This window comes from Eubalaena glacialis, chromosome 15, assembly GCF_028564815.1.
Source record: "Eubalaena glacialis isolate mEubGla1 chromosome 15, mEubGla1.1.hap2.+ XY, whole genome shotgun sequence".
In the NCBI taxonomy this organism is placed as follows: domain Eukaryota; kingdom Metazoa; phylum Chordata; class Mammalia; order Artiodactyla; family Balaenidae; genus Eubalaena; species Eubalaena glacialis.
Window position 1 is genome coordinate 86340659 of NC_083730.1, and position 19540 is coordinate 86360198.

Sequence of the window (19540 nt, forward strand, 5' to 3'; positions counted from 1 at the left end):
TGCGGGCTTCTCATTGCGGTGGCTTCTCTTGTTGCAGAGCACAGGATCTAGGCGCGCGGGCTTCAGTAGTTGTGGCACACGGGCTCAGTAGTTGTGGCTCACGGGCTCTAGAGCGCAGGCTCAGTAGTTGTGGCGCACAGGCTTAGTTGCTCCGCGGCATGTGGGATCTTCCCGGACCAGGGCTCGAACCCGTGTCCCTTGCCTTGGCTGGCGGATCCTTAACCACTGCGCCACCAGGGAAGCCCGTAAATTATACCTTAATATATATAACTTCGGGGGAAAAAGGCGAGTTTGAGTAGTGTATACAATATTGCTTTTGTAAAAAACAAACTATATGTATATGCTGTTACACACATGAAGAGCAGTATGGAAAGGTACACCCAACCATTTATAATGTTGCCTCAATGAAACAACAATGGGAGGAGTAATAACTTTGAAATGGTATGTATTTGTATTGTTTCATGTTACAAACATGTATGATTATTTTTAATTTTGAAATAACATTACAATTTAAAAGGAGTAGGGAATTCCCTGGCGGTCCAGTGGTTAGGACTCGGTGCTTTCACTGCTGTGGGCCCTGGGTTCAATCCCTTGTTGGGAACGAAGATCCCGTAAGCCACACAGCATGGCCAAAAAAAAAAAAAAAAAAAAAAAAGGGTTCGGGGCTTCCCTGGTGGCGCAGTGGTTGAGAATCTGCCTGCCAATGCAGGGGACACGGGTTCGAGCCCTGGTCTGGGAAGATCCCACATGCCGCGGAGCAACTAGGCCCGTGCGCCACAACTACTGAGCCTGCGCGTCTGGAGCCTGTGCTCCGCAACAAGAGAGGCTGCGACGGTGAGAGGCCCGCGCACCACGATGAAGAGTGGCCCCCACTCGCCACAACTAGAGAAAGCCCGCGCACAGAAACGAAGACCCAACACAGCCAAAAATAAATAAATAAATAAATTTATTAAAAAAGGGGGGGGGGGATAAATAATTTTATTTTTTAGAGGTACAAAGATATTTACAGATAAAATGACAGTATTCTAGGATTTGCTTCAAATTGATCTATGATGGGGTGGAGGGTGAGTGAGAGTAGAATTGAAGCAAGAATGACTGGGCCTTCCCTGGAGGTCCAGTGGTTAGGACTCCGCGCTTCCACAGCAGGGGGTGCGGGTTCAATCCCTGGTCTGGGAACTAAGATCCCACAGGCTGTGCGGCCAAAAAAAAAAAAAAAAAATTAACAAGAGTGGCCAAGAGCTGACTGCCTTTGGAGTGGGGCACGTGGGGATTCACTGTTCTCTCACTCTGCTTCTGTGCGTGTTTGAAACTTCCTGTAATAAAAGGCTGAATAAAAGGGAGGGTTACTTTACAGAAAAATATTAAGAAGATAACATTACAGTGAAGATAGTATACACGTGACCATGATTTGGGGAACACTGGACCAGAAAATCTCACACAGCTGATCTATCCACAAAACTGTTTTATAATACAATAAACATGGTGGGTAATTTGTTTTCAATCTATCACCTAAGAAAAATACTAGCTTGTGTGAAGTGAAGGATGTGCTGAAGTTCGGAACCATTACGCAGACCACTTGACGGAGGGAGGACGACCAGTATTCTGTTTTGTTCACCGCTGTCTCCTCCGTTTCTGGAGCACGGGCAGGCACACAGTAGGCACTCAATAACTACGTGTCGCGTACACGACGGGGTCAGAGAGCCGGTAAGCTGGTGCTCTCCTCGGGTGTGAGCTGGCAGTGACGCTGAGGAGCCAGGGTTCTCACAGGAGGAACTCTCTGCTCAGCTAGTCTGAGCGAGCTGGCGCTCAGCTGCTGCTTTTCTCACCGACTTCCCCAGGGAAGTGGTTCACGTGTGGGCGACTTCAGCCTCTTCTCGGAGCCAGTGTTCTGAGGTCCAAAATAGCGGCGCTACCTTGACAGCACAAGACACATCCCCATCCCCTGTGTCTGCGGATCTCTAGTCTCGCCTCCCACACAGACTCGTGCTCTTGGAAGTGGAGAAGGTAATGGGGAGGAAGGAAGAGGAGGATTGTCAATTCTGTGGACAAGCCCCTTCAGAGAAGAAACAATGAACATCAGCTGTCTCTCCTCGCACACACAGACAGACTTCTCCATGTACACAGAGCAAGAAGGACAGAGAGGGGAGAAAAAAGCAAATTTAATTTGACTTGAATTTAACAGGAGAAAGAAAAATCAAAGTAAATAAAAGAAAATGGCTGAGGGCAGAAAAATGTTCTTTACCACAAAGATATATTCCTTTCTAAGAACTCCCACTAGGTTTATACATTTATTTTGTAAAATTTTTAAGTAGAATATATTTTTTAAAAAAACATAGATGTTAATATCATTTTCTTAGGTGTAAGTTAATTTTAATTTTAAATAATATCAAACATCACCCTGATATAAAAGATGAGGAGGCTTGCATACTTCCACGTTCTTTCAACTCTATCACCTCAAATTTTGTTAGTCATATTCTCTCTGTATATTTTTCTTTTTTCTCCTCTGTCTTTGATTTTTTTCTTTTTGTCTTGCAAATGCTTTATGCTTACCTTCACTAAATGATCAAAATTGACATCACCAATAATGGGATAAAGCAACATCACCTGCCTCCGGGCAGGAAATGGTAATCATTTATATAGTCTTCCTGCTAAAAATGAATAACCTAAATACCATCATGAGGAAACACCTGACAAACCCAAAATGAAGGATTTTATACAACATAACTGGCCTGTTTTCAAAAAAGTCAAGTCATAAAAGACAAAGGCAGAAGAACCATTCCAGATAAAGACAACTAAAGAGACCTGAGTCAATGAATGGAACGCATGATCCTGGACTAGATCCTGAATCGGGGGGGGAAAAAACCCCTCAAAAACTATTGATATAAAGGATATCACGACAACTGCCTCAACAGGAATAGGGCCCATACATTAGATAATAGTGTTCAACTTCCTGAATTTGACAGCTGCACTGTGGTTAGGTAAAAACAAATCTTTGGCCTACATGAGCATTCTGTGTTTTATTTTTACAACTTTTGCAAAGCTTGAAATGATTTCCAAATAAAAAGTTAAAATCACAACTCTGTTCCTCATCTGTGATTCCCTAAACTGTTAGCTTAGCTGTCTATTTACCTGGATTTAGTGCTCACCTCCAGTCCCTTTGCCAGGCTTCTCTTGAGCTAGTAAGTCCTGTATATTGAGTCATGTCTTGCTTGGCCAAATTTTACCAGCAAGTAAGCTACTTTCCAGAAGGACTCCTAGATGCTATAGCTTCTAAGTTCTTTCAAGTTTGGAAACACCTGTCTTCTTACCTGAATAATAATTGCTTGGATATGATGCTCCTGATCATATTTTCTGTCCCTTAGAACTTTGGAAACAGTGCACTATGTTTTTTGGGTTTTTTTTCTGGCATTGAATGCGGCTGCAGTGGGCTATTTTTTCTCTTTTTATAAGGAATCTGCTTTTTCTGCCTGGGGACCTGAAGAATTCTCTGTATATTTTCAGAAACGTTCATTAGGTCCCTGTCTGTTTCTGATGTATTTACCAGTTCTGATACGGTGTGGTTTTGGTCTTCAATTTGTTTCCTTAACTCTTTCCTCTCTCTGTTCAGCTTGTGTCATTTTACCATCTTCTCTTTGAACAGCTGTTTTATTTACATCACTTAAGCTTTTATATAACACAAAGCAATATTTTACTCTGGGTAATGTTTTCTCATGGCCTGAATCCCTCATCTCTCTTTGGATTCCTAGGTTCTTCTCTTTTCTTCTTTCCTCTTTTGGTACCGTATGTAGTCAATTGTTCATCTTACCCTGGGCAGCTCTACCTAGACCTTCTATTTGCTCACATGTAATGTAAATGAATTTTCCTTTATGCCCCTCCTACTTTATCTGAGACCTCCAAGCTACAACTGAAAAATCGGGCATTGCAGTCTATGTATTTCTGTAGCCAGAGGGCCCTGGGGCAAGGGTGGGCAGAGTGCTGTTCGGGTGACTATACGATCTGCTGGAGCTCTCTCTCTGAGCTTTTCCCTTTAGTGTCCTGCGTCTCATCTACTGCATCAGAAAAGAGGCAACTCTATTCCTGAAGGAGTGTGTGCTCAGCTTCAGCTCCAGGCAGATATTACAAGTTGGCTCTTTCAACGTCTACTCTCACCTCCTCTGTTTCCTTCCCTTCCTGGAGGAATCCAGCCTTACTCGTGGTTGGAGGTGACACTATTACAGAGATCTGAATTGTCCTCTCCAAATGAAAAGATAAACCATGTAAAGAGGAGCCCTCTGCCTTTCCCCACTTGTCCTTCCGCCTGCTTCCTCCAGGAAAGTTTTGCAATGCCTGGGGGTGTAAGAGCCACTGAGATTAAGAGGATGAAAACTATCTGCTGAGGACAGCAGCAGAGAAGAGAGGGAGGGCAGGGTTCCCTGAGGACATTCTTTCTTGAGTGGCTGGACCCACGGGGGACTACCTACCTGTGAACTTACCATCATTTGAGTAAAAACCCACCCATTCCCACCCACCCCTGTTTACTTAAGCCACCCTGTCAGCTAAAGGAGTTATGGAAAATGACAACTAGCCATTTTTCCTGCTCTGGTAGAGTGCTGGGTGGCAGAAGCAGCTCTGGCCTCAAAGATTTTTCCCTGACTGCCTACTCACTTCTTCAGGCTAATTTTCTCCAAACTGGGTTGGGCATGGGGATGGGGAGAATTACAGGGAAATTTCTGGGGATTTTGCTATTTGTTTTCCTTTCTCTTACCACTGTGAACACAGTTTCAAACAGAGTCACACCACAATTTTGTTTCTTTTCTTGGTTGTCAGTTTCAACGTTCACAGCATGAACTTGATTGGCTTTGCTGGATTTTCCTGAAGGTGTTTTTAATAGTTGAAAAAGTGTGTTCATTTCACTAGGTATAGTGCGCGGGAGAGATTCTGTGATCCAGCTTCACTCGGCCCTACTGGCCAGGAAGCCACCCCACCCCAACTCCAGATTAAAATTTGATGGCCGATGATCACTACTTTTCCAAAATAAAACACGACAAGCTAAAAACAGCGTTTCCTTTCTAAACATTCAGGTCTGGGAATGCAGGCTTATTTAAAAGGCAGGCAATGATTCATGGATCAATTTAGATGATAACCCCAGTTTTTTGTATACTACATCTGTTATAACCTCTGTTCGGAAGAGGTGTTGATGAAATACAGTTACTGAGTCATCTCATATCTGTCCAGTTTCCATAAGCCAACTATGACCTCATTTTGCAAATAACCAGGGGAAAAACCAGCACTATTCCCATAGGGACAGTTCAGTGTATCTGCAACCCTCACAGAGGAGAATACATGTGAGGTTTGGGAATGATACATCATACATTTCAAAACGGAATCCCTAGGCTTCCCTGGTGGCGCGGTGGTTGGGAGTCTGCCTGCCGGTGCAGGGGACACGGGTTCGAGTCCTGGTCTGGGAAGATCCCACATGCCGCGGAGCAACTAGGTCCGTGAGCCACAACTACTGGGCCTGCGCGTCTGGAGCTTGTGCTCCGCAACAACAGAGGCCGCGACAGTGAGAGGCCCACGCACCGCGATGAAGAGTGGCCCCCGGGGCTCGCCGCAACTAGAGAAAGCCCTCGCACAGAAACGAAGACCCAACACAGCCAAAAATAAATAAATAAATAAATAAAATTTAAAAAAATGGCATATTTAAAAAGAAACAAAAAAAAACTAACTCCTTAAGGTGACTGTTTCTGTAGAAGAACTCACATCATTCTGATTATTTTTAGTATTCCCTATGAGAAGAAATAATGCTCTGCACGGTTTCCATTAAGCTTGACACCACGTGACCCTGCCCGAATTCACTGTACAGTCCACCATCCACACAGAGCAAATGTCCCGCTCGTGTGGTGATTGGCTTTTGGCAACCGCAGCTCTGCAACAGAGCCATGAAACTGGAAGTAAGTGGACGGGAAGAAAGCAGAAAGAGCAGTCACACTGTCTCCATATCTTACGCTGTAAAACGGGACCTGAGGGCCTGGCTAAAGATGAGACAGTCATTCATCACCCGTTCATTCATTCACTCGTTAAACCTGCATGTCCTGCTCTAGGAGGCCCACTGTCTCCGAGCTGTGCGGGGAGAGAGCCTGAGTCGACCACACACCCGGCTCCGAGGGTCACGCGCAGAGAGCCGAGGAGACTGCGACCCGGACCCGGGAAGGAAGCAGCCACCTGCAGACGAGAGCTGAGGACACGGCACGGGCCTCCGGCGGTGAGGAAAAAAGTGCACGAGTGGGGGAAGAGGAGGAGAGATGGACAAGCAGACAGGCACACGGCCAGGGACGGGGTGTGGCGGGAGATGCGGGAGACACGTGAGGTGCGGAGGAAGCCATGGGAGGCGCGTCGGCACGCGGATGGTGGTGCGCACCGTCTACAGAGCGTGCAAGGAGCCGCGCGTGCGCAGCCGCAGGGAAGCGACTGCTCAAGCCAGAGTCCTTGCCGGCGTGCGCTGGGGCGGCAGGAAGCCGACTGCAAGGGACGCAGAAGGAAAGGGGAGTGAGAAATAAGGCAGAAGACAAACTTTAAAAGTTTGGTAAGCTGAAGATAGGGCTGCAAGTGTGAAGAGTGTGGCGAGATTTAGAAACGAGGAGGATCTCCCGACCCGCGGAAGACCCGAAGGGGCGGTGAGACGCAGCGGCTCCAGGCAGGGGTGGAGGCTTCAGGAGGGACGGGTGGCAGTCTGAGTGGAGAAGGAGACTGAGACGCCTGAAGCAAACGGATACATGAAACGTGGTCTATCCCTTCAATAAAATGCGACTCAGCCACGACAAGATATGAAGTTCTGACACAGGCTGCAACATGGATGAGCCTCGAAAACATTATCCTCCGTGAGAGAAGCCAGACGCAAAGGGACACGGACTGTATGATGCCATTTATGTGAAATATCCAGAATAAGCAAATCCACGGGGTAAAAAAAATAGATTAGTGGTTGCCAAGGGCTGGGAGGAGGGAGGAATGGGGAGTGATTGCTTAAGTGGAGTTTCCTTTCGGGGCGATGAAGATGTCGCAACTAGACGGAGGTGATGGTCGCACAACGCTGTGAATGGACTAAGTGCCGCTGAATCGTACACTGTAAAATGGGTAAAACAGTACATCTTATGTTACGTGTATTTGAACACACACACACACACACACACACATCCCCAAAACCAACCCAAAGCAGCATGAAACCAGTCAGGCCATCAGGAAGGAAACAGTGTGAGGGCAAACCGTCAACAGCAATTATAATGACAATCTTCAAAACCATCAGTCATAAGAAAAACTAAATTACCTGAGCTATTAGGTTGAACCCTATGAAATTGCAGAACAATAGCTATTTCATATGTTCAATCTAATATAGCCTCTTTTAAAAGACGAGGCACTCTATGTGACATTTTATGAAGATTTCTGTCACGGGCGATGCCAGATAACTCCAACACTTCTGCTTCTCACAACCCTAACTGATGCTGGTTGTCACTCCCCTCCCCTCTTAAAATGAAAAACCCTACTGGGTAAAGGGCACTTAGAGAGGAAAGGAGAGTGTCTGACAGGGGCTCTGCTTCTGGCTTAGCCAGCTCCACCCTGGAGGGCTGCCAGCGAGCAGGTAAGCCCCACGACTGTTCAAACACTTCCTCCCGGGGGACGTGGCACCCGCTTGCCAATCACGGCAGACGAGGGTTTCTAAGAAAGCACAGAAGCTATCATCACTCCCCACCTCTGACCAACCAGTCCTGCTCACTGTTAGCCCTCTTAATTTCGGAACTCCTTCATCACCTTTTAAGGTGATAGAGAGAATGCTCTACAAAACCACTGTCACAGGGGAGCAGGGATTCTTTTATTTCAACAAATAATCCGACTTCCAAATGACAAACAGGAAATGAAATAGCCCTCTTCATGAAGATGGCTTCTCAAGGAAATCAAAATCCTTAGCCCACATTCCCAGTGAGAGTCTTAAGATGCAGGATAGGATGTCCCTTGCACTCTAGTGGTTAAGACTCTGTGCTTCCAATGCAGGGGGCGTGGGTTCGATCCCTGGTCGGGGAACTAAGATCCCACATGCCACGCGGCGAGGCCAAAAAAAAAAAAAAAGATGCAGAACAGATTCTGGAATCTCGTGGGTTTTCTAAGCAAAATAAATATTTGAGGCAGAAAAAAAGTAACAGTAGAATTGAAAGTATATTTTTATAGTACTGTTTGACCCCACCTACCCCATTCCTAGCTCAGAGGGTTTTTTTTTTTTTTTAATTTTAACAATAATTATGAGATACATAGAAATAAGTTTTATTCTCAGTAAGGGACAGGAGCAGGCAAACAGGCTTACGAGTTAGTCAGACACGAGTTCTGATCTCGGCTCCTCCGCTGCCTAGCTCTGTGTCCTTGGTGAACCGCTTCATTTTTGAGCCTCAGCTTCCTTCCGTCCTACAAAATAACCTTACTGTCTCAGGTATGTGGTGATGATTCTGTGAAACAACGGCAGAGCAATCCGCTCAGTACACGGTCAGCGAATGCGGTGCTGCTGAGCAAAGGGACCGGGATGGAACTCGGGTCCCAGGTCAGTGTTTATCTGTCCCACGTCAATCTAGTCTCTACTGTCTTCACTTTATTATTTTTTTAAAATATTTATTTATTTACTTACTTATTTTGGCTGCGCCAAGTCTTAGCTGCAGCATGCGGGATCTAGTTCTCCAACCAGGGATCAAACCCGGGCCCCCTGCATTGGGAACGCGGAGTCTCACCCACTGGACCACAGTCCTCCACTGTCTTCACTTTAGAATGAAACACTGACTATGTCTAGGATTTCTGCCAAACTCTGTAGTATATTTCTGAACAAAGTTGATCAATAGTTTGGCTCAACTGCAGCAAGTAACAAAGTGGAAATTCGTGATTTTACATAAGTAAGCAGCACTCTAGACTCTTGGAGATTATGTAGTAAGAGTAATAAGAGCCGATGAATTAATCAGTCTTCTTCAGCCTAAGGCTGCTTCTAAGTTATTTTAAATGGGGGGGATTCTCTCCACTCTTTTGAAACGTGTACACGTCAAGGGAAGCAGTATCTGCAGTCTTCCTTGGTGTTCACCATCGCTGTTCACAATCTCTGGTATCGCAGCCTATCATGGTTTAGTTCACAGCCGCTTGCTTCTCTCTCCAGAGAAAAACACAGGGCCCTACAAAGGGCAAAACAACCCCTGCTTTTAAGGGAAGTCACTGCCCTGGTTGTTTCTTGCAGGTGCTGTTTTCTAACATTCTTCAAAGTCACTGAGCTTCAAATTTTTAGTCCCAAAACCTTTTCAAAAAGAAGGTAATTCAAATACCAAGGCAAAAGAGAAAGGGCTGGAGGATGGAGAGGAACCCTGAAAACCTCTGCCCGAGGAATCGTGATGCTTCCCTCTTAGTCTTTCCGGTTCTGAGTGACAGAAACAAGAAATGTAATCAACAGTCCGGTTAAGGTCACAACGTGAGACAGGAGGCTGACCTCTGTGTGTTCTTCCCATTGGTGGATTCCACGCTCTCCACCAACGACGTCCAGTGAGACGAGATAAAAGGAGACGGACAGACTCAGCACTTGGCCGAGATCCTTTCCTTGCAAGTCCTTACAGACACACTGATGTCAGAGGTACCCACAGGGTTTCAGACGCTCTGGTTTGTGCCAGGAAAAAAAGAACCTCATCTGGTCAAAGGGCTTCTGTTTTCCATGAACCCCGCTTTCTCACATAGTGACCAAAGCAGAATGCAGCAACCCTATTTACGTCAACCCCCTTTGATCCTTTTCCTGACCCAAATCAGAAAATGACACACGTCTCCTGATGCTATTGGCTGAATGAGGTTGAGCACATTACTACCTTCTTTGGGCTTCCGTTTCCTCTTTTACAAGTGGGGGTAATGACAGTGCCATCTCATGGAACTATTGTGAAGATCGAGAGGACGGCTATCATGTATTTGTGCCTGTCACACAGTAAAATAAGAGCCACTGAATGTGAGCTACTATCACCAAGAGCATCATTGTTGGCCTGGAGTCTGGAGACATGGGCCATTTCTCCAGTGAAGTAAGGCAGCTGCGGAAAGCTCTAACGAAGACTTGCAAGTATGAAATCAACTCTCTGAAGAGCGCTTTCACTACAAATGGCACCACATCAATGGACACTCAATCTACTCCATCCAAATGAGAATTAATATTTGCAAAGTATGCTTGGGAAAAAAAATTTTTTTTCCCCTTGACGTGCAAAGCAAGAAATAATGACCACACAGTAAAATTCTCTTAAAAATGTCATTTTTTGGAACTTCTGCTCTGAGGTCAGATGTGACTAACAGTCTAGCGTTTTGATTCAAGAAAAAAGCAGAATACAGCATTCTTTAAAATCAGTTTCGCTTCAGTGTTTAATAAACTTGTCAGAAGCCTTTGTAATTTAAATATGGAAACAAGTGGGTTCTGGTTAGCTTATCGTTCATTCCAAGTGTAACACACGTTCCATACACCAATGCGCACAAGTGCACATGTACACACAGTTCCATTAGGAGATGTTTAAACATTTTTTTTAATTTAAAGAAAAGCAGAGTCCTATTTAAAAACAGCCGCCAACCCTCACACCAAATCTGTATTCTTGGAACCTTTTTCTTAAAATCAATTTTGATGAAAGAAAAAAAAAATCTTAGAGAAAAAAAAATTTGAAACCCAAGCAGTAGGGAAAAGATACTGTCCCTATCCATTTAAAAGCATTGCCATAAGATCATCTGATAAAGATCTTATTTTCTACTTGCCTGCAAGTTCCCAGCGCTTTTTTTTTTTTTTAAAGGACCTGTCAACTCACTCCTACCCAAGTCCTACAGCAGCACGCTTGAAAACGAGGAGACATGTAACACAGGTGACTTGAAATCCCATTTGAACCACCCCACCACATCGAGCACGTTCTCTGAGGAGCCTCCGAGCGCCCTGCCCACAGCAGCAGACATCAGCATGGCCGAGCTGGGAATGCCCACCCAACGCCCACTGACCTTTTGATGACTTGTGACTTCGTCCCTGCTTCTCCCCAGCTCCTCGGCAAGTTTCACGTTCTCCTCTTGCAGTGCTGAAAGCTGCTGGGACTTCTGAGCTGCTGCCTGCTTTAGGGTTTCTCTGCAAGGACAGTGAGTGCAGGGTTACCATAGAAACAAGACAGGCAAGGAAACTGTGGGAGACGACCAGCTTCACAGCACCAAGGAAAATATATCTGGGTCACGTGCCTGATAGGCTCTATAACAACAGAAGGCAGCATTATCTACATGCAGGAGGGGCCAAATGGCTTTAACCTCTCAGGAGGAGGACTGCTACTCACATGTATTCCATTTTTTTTCAAACCTGATAAACACTACATCCACTCTCTCATCACCCACACTTACCCCACTTCTAAATACTCCCCATACAAAAAAGCAATGTCACTCTAAAATAAATGACAGATGAAATGGTCAGTATTCCCCTTATTTCCATTAGAAAATTATACTTAAACCTATCATGTTGATAAAGTGATTTACTTTGCTGCCACGGCACTGTTCTAACTGTACAAATCTGTAATCTGTTTTTTTTTTTTTTCCTAGCAGAAATGCATATCTGATGGTTCCATTTGCCAGTATCTGTCAGAATCAAGTGCTGGCGGGAATCTGGGTATATTTTCAGGACAATTAGAGGTGAAATGCCCAAAGGAAATGCAGTTTTCTAATTATATAACAAGTGTTTTATTTTGATTGTATTCTTTCCATACTGCTAACTTGAAATTAAAAGAAGCAAATAAAAATACAGCTTGCTAACCATATTATACCATGAATATCAGCATATAAAATGTGAACAGGGTAAATGTATTTATTAAACATCTTCCCATTATTAAGCTTAATTGCAAATATACATCCCAAATTATCCTTTACACGTGGACATTGAAAACAGTTTATTTGATTGTTGAATTTTAGTTTTATACCATAGAAGGTTTTGATGCAATTATGAATTTTAAGTCTGTGCTGGCTATATTCCATTTAGTGAGCTGTCATACGTGGCTGAATTCTGAATCAAGTCATCTGGGTATGAATCCATCTGCTGATGCATGAACACATCTATTTTTAACTTCAGTTGTCTAATGGGTGGCAGTGCTTGGCATCTTCAGTTTTCTTGATTTTTAATTCTCCACGTACCTATAACATACCTACGGGGCTGACCTCATGAAGATATAGGGGAAGATGTCTACACAAAAATCCTCCTAGCACATTAAATTTGGCATTTTACAGAGATGTTTATTTAGCAAGTGAAGAAAAACTGAGAAGGAATTTTAGCTTCAGGTAATTAGTCATTCAAAAGCTGGGAGGCTTGATTTTAATTATGGATCAAAACACACACACACACACACACACACACACACACACACACACGCGCGCGCGCACTACAGCTAAAGTTCATCTTCTGGCCAAAGTCCATCAGCTCTTGACAAATCAGAAAATTTTACTTATGATGAAATCATCATAAGCCAAACCTTTTATTCCCAAGTGGTCACCACCTTCATTAGGGGCTATTTGGTTTCAGCATTTGTGTGGCCTGTCAGAGATAAGTTCAAGATCCTGTTCTTTCTCTTTTAAAGATTTTCATCCTTTCAAATTTTTTAAATCCTTGGTTTCTATTAAGAGCCCACAGTAAAGAAAATTAAAACAAGGAGTCAAAGAAATATCAAGATGCCCTAAGGTTTATAAAAATGATACTTGTTCAATGTTTTAAAACCTGCAAAATGATTTCACATACATTTAATCCTCAAAGCCCAAGGAAGCTAATGTTATTATTTATATTTTAAAGATGACAAAATTGAAGCTCAGGTAAGTGAAAAGATTTGCCCCAAATCAAGTAAGTTGTAGAACCAAGAGAACTGGAGTTAAAACTGGCAGACAGACCTCAGTTGTGATTTGAATATAGAAACACCTCTTTCAATTTTTCTTTAGACCAGAGGGGATATGTACATTTCATAGAAGAAGGAGGCTCTAACAGCCCAACTTCTGGACATACTCTAAGGAATAATTCTAAAAATACCTACAAATATAATTCTCACAATTTTTAAAGATGCTTTTCTTTCTACATTATAAGATAGATATCTTGCAACAGAAAAGGAGACTGTCGCAGTTTTAAAACTGAGAGGCAAACATTGCTAATATTGACTTGCAGACATTCTACTTAGGAATCTATCATAAACCTATTAATTACCATGCTAAATAGATTCTAGATTTATTACTGTGCCAGGTTGAGTAATTAAAGGCAAAAGTTAGATGGCTTATATCGTTTTCCCTGAGAGTCAAAAATTACACACCAGAGAGAAACCATTTTATTCTCTCTCTCCAACTAAAAATAGGAGCTGGCTCACCAAAATCAAGTTTTCCTAAAACCAGTTGAGTAAGTGACATAGAGGAAAAGGAACATTTAGTTGCAAATGCTGGGATTCCAGGGCAGAGGGCAAGTTTCTGTAGGAGGTGGCTCCCGTTAGAACTCCTGGGTCTGCATAGGTGTCCTGGCAGGTGAAGAGAAACACCTGAAAAGCTCTAGAGGCCATGAAGATCCCAGGTACGTGCTAAACCTCGAAAAACAAACAGCTGCTCCTTCCCTAGCTCGGAGCACCGGGGAACAAGACTAAGGAACAGTAAAATGACTGCTTTTTTCTTTTTAAGAAGCACTGTTCTCATGACACAGTACATTTATATCAGCTGGTCCCTGAAATGCGGCCAAGTCTCAGGCAGGGAACAATGAGTCACTGGGGGCGGGGGGCGCTTTCAACCCACTCCTCACACCTCCCTCTAGCAGCTTCCCACGTACATCACCGCTGTGTCTCCCACTGCCCCTCCGTGCTGCTAAGAGTCCCGGCCTTGACCGGCCAAGTTACTGGCACAAGGCACAATTCTCACAGCCCTGCTGGGCCAGGACAATCAGAAGCAGCGCAGGCCCTGTCTGCCCTGTGGTCTGGCTCCCCCTGGCCCGAACTCCCCCCTCAGGGATCAGAGACCCGGGAACCGGGCCCGGGGAGGAAGGCGCAGGTGAGGTGGACCGCAGCGGCCCACAGGCTTTTGCTCCCGCTCCCTTGCGGCCGCGGGCCCGAGGCTGAGCTTTCCTTATTCAATGGGGTCGTTCAAAGAAGGGCACGCAGAAAGAGCTTCCCTCTCGACAGGGGTGAAACCACCCCACCCTGAGGAGGGTGGGGGACATGACAGAGACACTGAGTGAGGAGGGTGACACTTAACGCTAGACCAGTGCAACGACCCTTACAGGAGACGCCCAGACAGCCCTGCAGGAGACAGGAATTCCACCTCTCGGCTGGGTTCCCTCTGGCCCCGCCCCTCCACTACCCAGCACGGCCCAGAGAGCTCAGAGGGGGGTGATGGCAGAGGGGGCCTGGTGAGGGTATCTTCTCCCGACGCTCAGATCCTCCCTCACCAGCTGCCTTTGTGACGCAGATGATGGGCTCCAGACACTCAGGTGAGCAGAGCTACTGTGTCACGGGGGTGCAGGGGGGGGGAACCCTGAACTGTAGCTGAACCCACCCTCTCTGAACTGATTTGAATTCGTTTTTCCTATCACAGTGACCGTTTCTATTTGTGCCCTTTGCGTCCGGCAGACCAGGAGATTCAAGCCTCTCCTGGTGGCCAATCACCACGACTGTGCACGTACACATCGGTGTAAAAGGAACCGTTGGAAGCTGTTTAAACACCACCCAGAGAAACATCACTAAAACCAAGACTGACAAAAGGATCCACCATCAATGTCGTGAGCTGTCCATCCCCTCAGATGAGCAGCTCAGATGAGATCATTTCTAGGAGGATTTTAAGAACTCTCAGAAGAACTAGACATAGTATACTAATTTAATCCGAGCTTGATCAACACATAGTATTGAGGATGGTGACTTGAGAACAGCAGTTTGGAACTGGTGCTTTTGTTTGTGTTTGAATCTCATCTATTCGTTTGATCAAAACTGGAAATAAATAATACAAACCCTCGGAGGGCAGGGTCCACATGCAATTCACCTTTGTATCCTTCCTAGCTTAACTGTACCTAGAACAAAGGACATACTCAAATGTTCACCAGATTAGTTGGCTTTGAATTTTAGGTTCACATGGCTGATACAGTATAGTTCTCAGAACAGATAAGCAAAATGAAATCTACTCTGTAACTGTCACTTACAATGCCAGATAAATAACCACCTGCAATGATTATAAGAACCAAACTCGAAAGGTGGTATTGACAAAGGAAACATGGGCAGCCTGTCTGCCTGAAATCTAGGCAGCAGACTGATGGGTAAACCTTGATTGGAAAGAGTCTCCCAAAATTCTGCTCTTTTAATTTCCACGCCAGAAGATTAGATTACTCTTAAAATCAAGACTACTGACAATCTCAAAAGTGCATGCTTTTTTTTTTTTCCTATAGAAAGAGTTTTGAGGGATTGATTCACAGAGGGTCTGATGTTTCCTAATGTTGAGATTAGCTACCATGTAAGCATACTACTTTAAAAAGCTCTGGGCTTCCCTGGTGGCGCAGTGGTTGAGAATCTGCCTGCCAATGCAGGGGACACGGGTTCGAGCCCTGGTCTGGGAAGATCCCACATGCCGCGGAGCAACTAGGCCCGTAAGCCACAACTACTGAGCGTGCGCGTCTGGAGCCTGTGCTCCGCAACGGGAGAAGCCACGATAGTGAGAGGCCCGCGCACCGCGATGAAGAGTGGCCCCCACTTGCCACAACTAGAGAAAGCCCTCGCACAGAAACGAAGACCCAACACAGCCAAAAATAAAATAAATTAATTAATTAAAATACTTATTAAAAAAAATAAAAAATTTAAAAAGCTCTGATTCCCCTTGGATTTTCATAAGGCTTTACCAAGTCACATTTGAATTCCAGCTGTCCTAACTCATCAGCCAGCACACATTTCATTTTGATCCTGTAACTTAGCTATTGTTTTGACTTCACAGTGTAACGTTACAGGGGTGACTTCTCGGGTTTGCAACAGCGTTCGGGGGGCAGGAGGGAGACTATTACTTCTGACTACGTACTTGTCAAGTATTCTAAAAATAATTAGCATTGTTTTCCTTTTTGCAATTTTAAATTAGTGCCATAATTTCTCTCAAAGGAGGTAAACTTACATTTCTTTCTTGAATTCTTCCATTTTTTGGTTCTCTACAGTCAGAAGTTCTTTTGATTTGTTCAGCTCTTCCATATTTTTCAAGTTGTTTTCTTTAAGTGTATCCAACTTAAACACCAAGAGAAAAAAACTTGATGAAATTATTTCATTTTCCAATCACATGACTGGATAGACAAATCATTCATGAAAAGGTGCATTAGAAAGGTGAAATTAGTCATTTGCAAAACAAACAAACAAACAAACAAAAAGATCACCTGGGTGAAGAGATTATAAATGATCAAGTCTATTATAAACTGCAACCTCCCCCTTACTTTAGTCAGACATGTCCTGTACACCTGGCCAAAATGTCAAACTAAATTGCTACATAAATTAAAGCAAAAGTTTTCTTTCACCTTGTATACAATTCTCAAAATTTATCATTGAACTTGCTATTCATGCATAATCCATCTTAAAAAAAAAACAAAAAGAAATTGCAAAGGCATGCCATCAGCAAGGATTAATTCTCTGGAATGAAAATAAACCACTTTCTTCCCCAAAGACTAGTCATTTAGGATAAGATATTTTTTAATGTCAGTACCAAACTTCTATGGTCCTCATTATAAAAATTATTGGGATATTTGTAGATGGGAAAAGATTTAGTTATTCATCTCAACTTCAATCTGAAAAGGAAAAGGTCATGTAGTGAGACTGAAAACCACTCACTCACATTCAGCCCCATCACCTGCCCATGGGGGACACAGCCAGCCTAGGTCCTGGCCCCTGGTGGGAAAGCCAGACACATTACTAGAATGAGTGGGGATGTGACCAACCACAGGCTCTGGCAGCTGGCTGGAGTTCGAGGTGTGCATCCCCCAAGGATGGGGAGCTCTTCACGGGTGATCCATTACACAGGGTGTGCTTCTGGCGCCTTGCTGGCTTTCTAGGACTTGTATAGTTATCTCGTACAGCCAAAGGTACTTCTGTCCTGTCACCTGCTACCAGTCAGGAGCCCTAGAAAGTGTCTTGCTAGTTTCAACACCACCATCTCCCTTTTAATGCCCCCTAACATTCCAGATTCATGGAATGTTCAGTGGGTCCAAAAACTGATTCCTCCAGTCTGTATTCTGGCTGTAACAAGACACCAAGGGGTATGGTTTAGAAGCACACAATTCTCCCTGAATCTATCTTCAAAGGTTAGAGACATTCCCTAAAATCTTCTCATTTACTTTACCTTCTAATTTTGGTTATCACCTATTATTTTTGATGCTTTTATATTTTCAGCTTAAGTCCTCTTCTGTTAGGACTGTCAATTCCTAAACGCACTCTTTTCTTTTTTTTTTTTAATTTTTATTTATTTATTTTTCTTTTTTTATACAGCAGGTTCTTATTAGTCATCAATTTTATAAACATACTCTTTTCTATGTCAAGTTTTATTTACCCTATAATTATCTCAAAATGTTCATGTCTTTATGGATTTCAATCATTGACCTTCCATCATGAGAAGGCCTGATCTTTATAGTAGCTATTCAATGCGGCTCTCCGGATTTTCCCTGGCTTTAATTTCTTAACCTCTTACCTGACTATCGCTTTAAAAAGCATTTCAAGTTCTACAGAACTTCACATAACTATTTCAGCGAAGCAATCTGCTTGCGATTTATGTAACAGCTTTCCAAAGAAAGAAAGGGTTGGTACGAGCTGGGGGTGGGGGGACTGGGAATCAAAGGAAGGTGCAAGAATAAGAAATGCTACTTCTGGACAGAATCAAAATTATCTTGAGGCCGCAAATCTATCCAAGACCCAGAAGTGACTGATTCAAAATGAGACAAAAGGGAACCAGTACTGAATTAGGCCAAGAAAAAGGCCTATGTCAAACTCAGGGCTGCGGGATGGAATTCAGTGGCTCAAAGTTGGGAGAAAGTTGAGAAAAAAAGCCTATGTGATTCAAGATAAAAAATACAAAAGCTAGAGAATGTTATCGGTACCTCCTCTCATTAGTTCTATCACTGAACAATTATCACAGAAAGCCACGCTGTTAGGGTTTTCCCCTCCTTTTTTAAAGGTTGATCCTACTAAATAAGTAATGAAGTAATACACTTTATTTAATATTATCATCCCGGTGTACGTTCGACTCCACTAACATAGATCAAACCTGTGTAAGGCCACACTTCAAAAAATAAACAATCCTGAGTTAGTGATCAAACACTCCATGAAGTCGGTAAGCCGTCCTTTGTACAAAAAGCCATTTAAATCTGATTACTTCGTTCTGCAGTTTTTCATTTGCTTGCTTGGAATCCTCCAAGGAGGCCAGAGTTTCTGTCTTCTCTTTGGTCATCTGTTCCATCATCTGCATGGCATCTTCTGTTGTTTGAGCAGCCTAAATACGAGAAAGCCCCGTGAGAAATGAGGGCACCCCTCACCAACCCGGGGAGGTGACTAACGCTCAGGCCATAGGGCTCAGGGTCTGTGTGGTGAAGGCAATCACACAGAGACGGTGAGCCAGTCACTGATCCCATGCCGAAGCAGACAGACCAAGGCATCAAAGGTCTTTACTCCGAAGCAGAACAAAGTTATAGACCCTTTTTGTGCCATTTTTTTCAACAGGCTAACTGTAATATGCAATTTGTGTTTTTTCAGACCCCTCTAAACCTACATTTTCTAAGTTCCAAGTTCCACTAACAACAGTGCTCACTATTCTGACTTATGTTTGAGAGAAATGCTTAGCAATGATAAAGAGTAACATCCTTATGTGGCCGAATTTTCTCTTCATCATATTTATTGTTAAAAATTTAAAATACTATTCTTGCTATCTCAAATTCGGGGCTTTTGATATCACTTGGAATTTAGGTTGGGAACTTCTCAAATAAAAATAAAAATTATTTGGGCAATTACAGTGTAAGGCTCAAGCGTTTAATGAGAAGCACTGAATGACAAAGTCGATGAGAAGCTGTAGGTAATGAACATAAGCATGGCTGTGAATAAAAAAGATAACATGCATATGGAAACAAATCCTTAGCTGATAAGATATTGAAAAAAATCACCTAAGTGAATTAAAATCTTTTTAGGCACTTGCTTATTACAATTTCATGTGGTCTAATAAAGCTTATGGGAATTCTGCCTTTATACCTTCCCTGTTACCAACTGTGGAGATTTCCCTGGAATCTTCCCATTCCAAATGAAGAGACACAATGAAACAATTAAAAGTCACATAGAAGATACTTTGTTTTAACATGTGCCCATTTTACTATTGTTCTTAAGCCTTTAAGAACCACGGTTGCCTTTTTCACAAAAAAATTCTCCCTACATTAAAAAAATCTATCCTTTTTATTCACAGTTTGCAATTTTTTCTAATGGAGAGGGACAACTGCAATTAGACATTTAGTAAAGAGTTGCCCTTTCAGGTGGTGACAAAGAGCTTGAGATATCTAAGCCAGTGA

At 43.5% G+C, this 19540-nt stretch overlaps 1 protein-coding gene across 4 annotated transcripts in view; it reads right to left on the minus strand.

Moving 5' to 3' along the window:
- The window catches only part of CLIP1 (CAP-Gly domain containing linker protein 1), a 125208-nt gene that overhangs the window by 18500 nt on the left and 87168 nt on the right, over nt 1–19540 (minus strand). For all 4 annotated transcript variants that reach the window (XM_061169194.1, XM_061169195.1, XM_061169193.1 and 1 more), the window contains 3 exons: nt 18364–18480; nt 16129–16235; nt 10999–11119 (listed from right to left, as the gene is read on the minus strand). In XM_061169194.1, coding sequence (XP_061025177.1) covers nt 10999–11119; nt 16129–16235; nt 18364–18480 — 345 coding nt within the window. The remainder of the gene's footprint in view (nt 1–10998; nt 11120–16128; nt 16236–18363; nt 18481–19540) is intronic.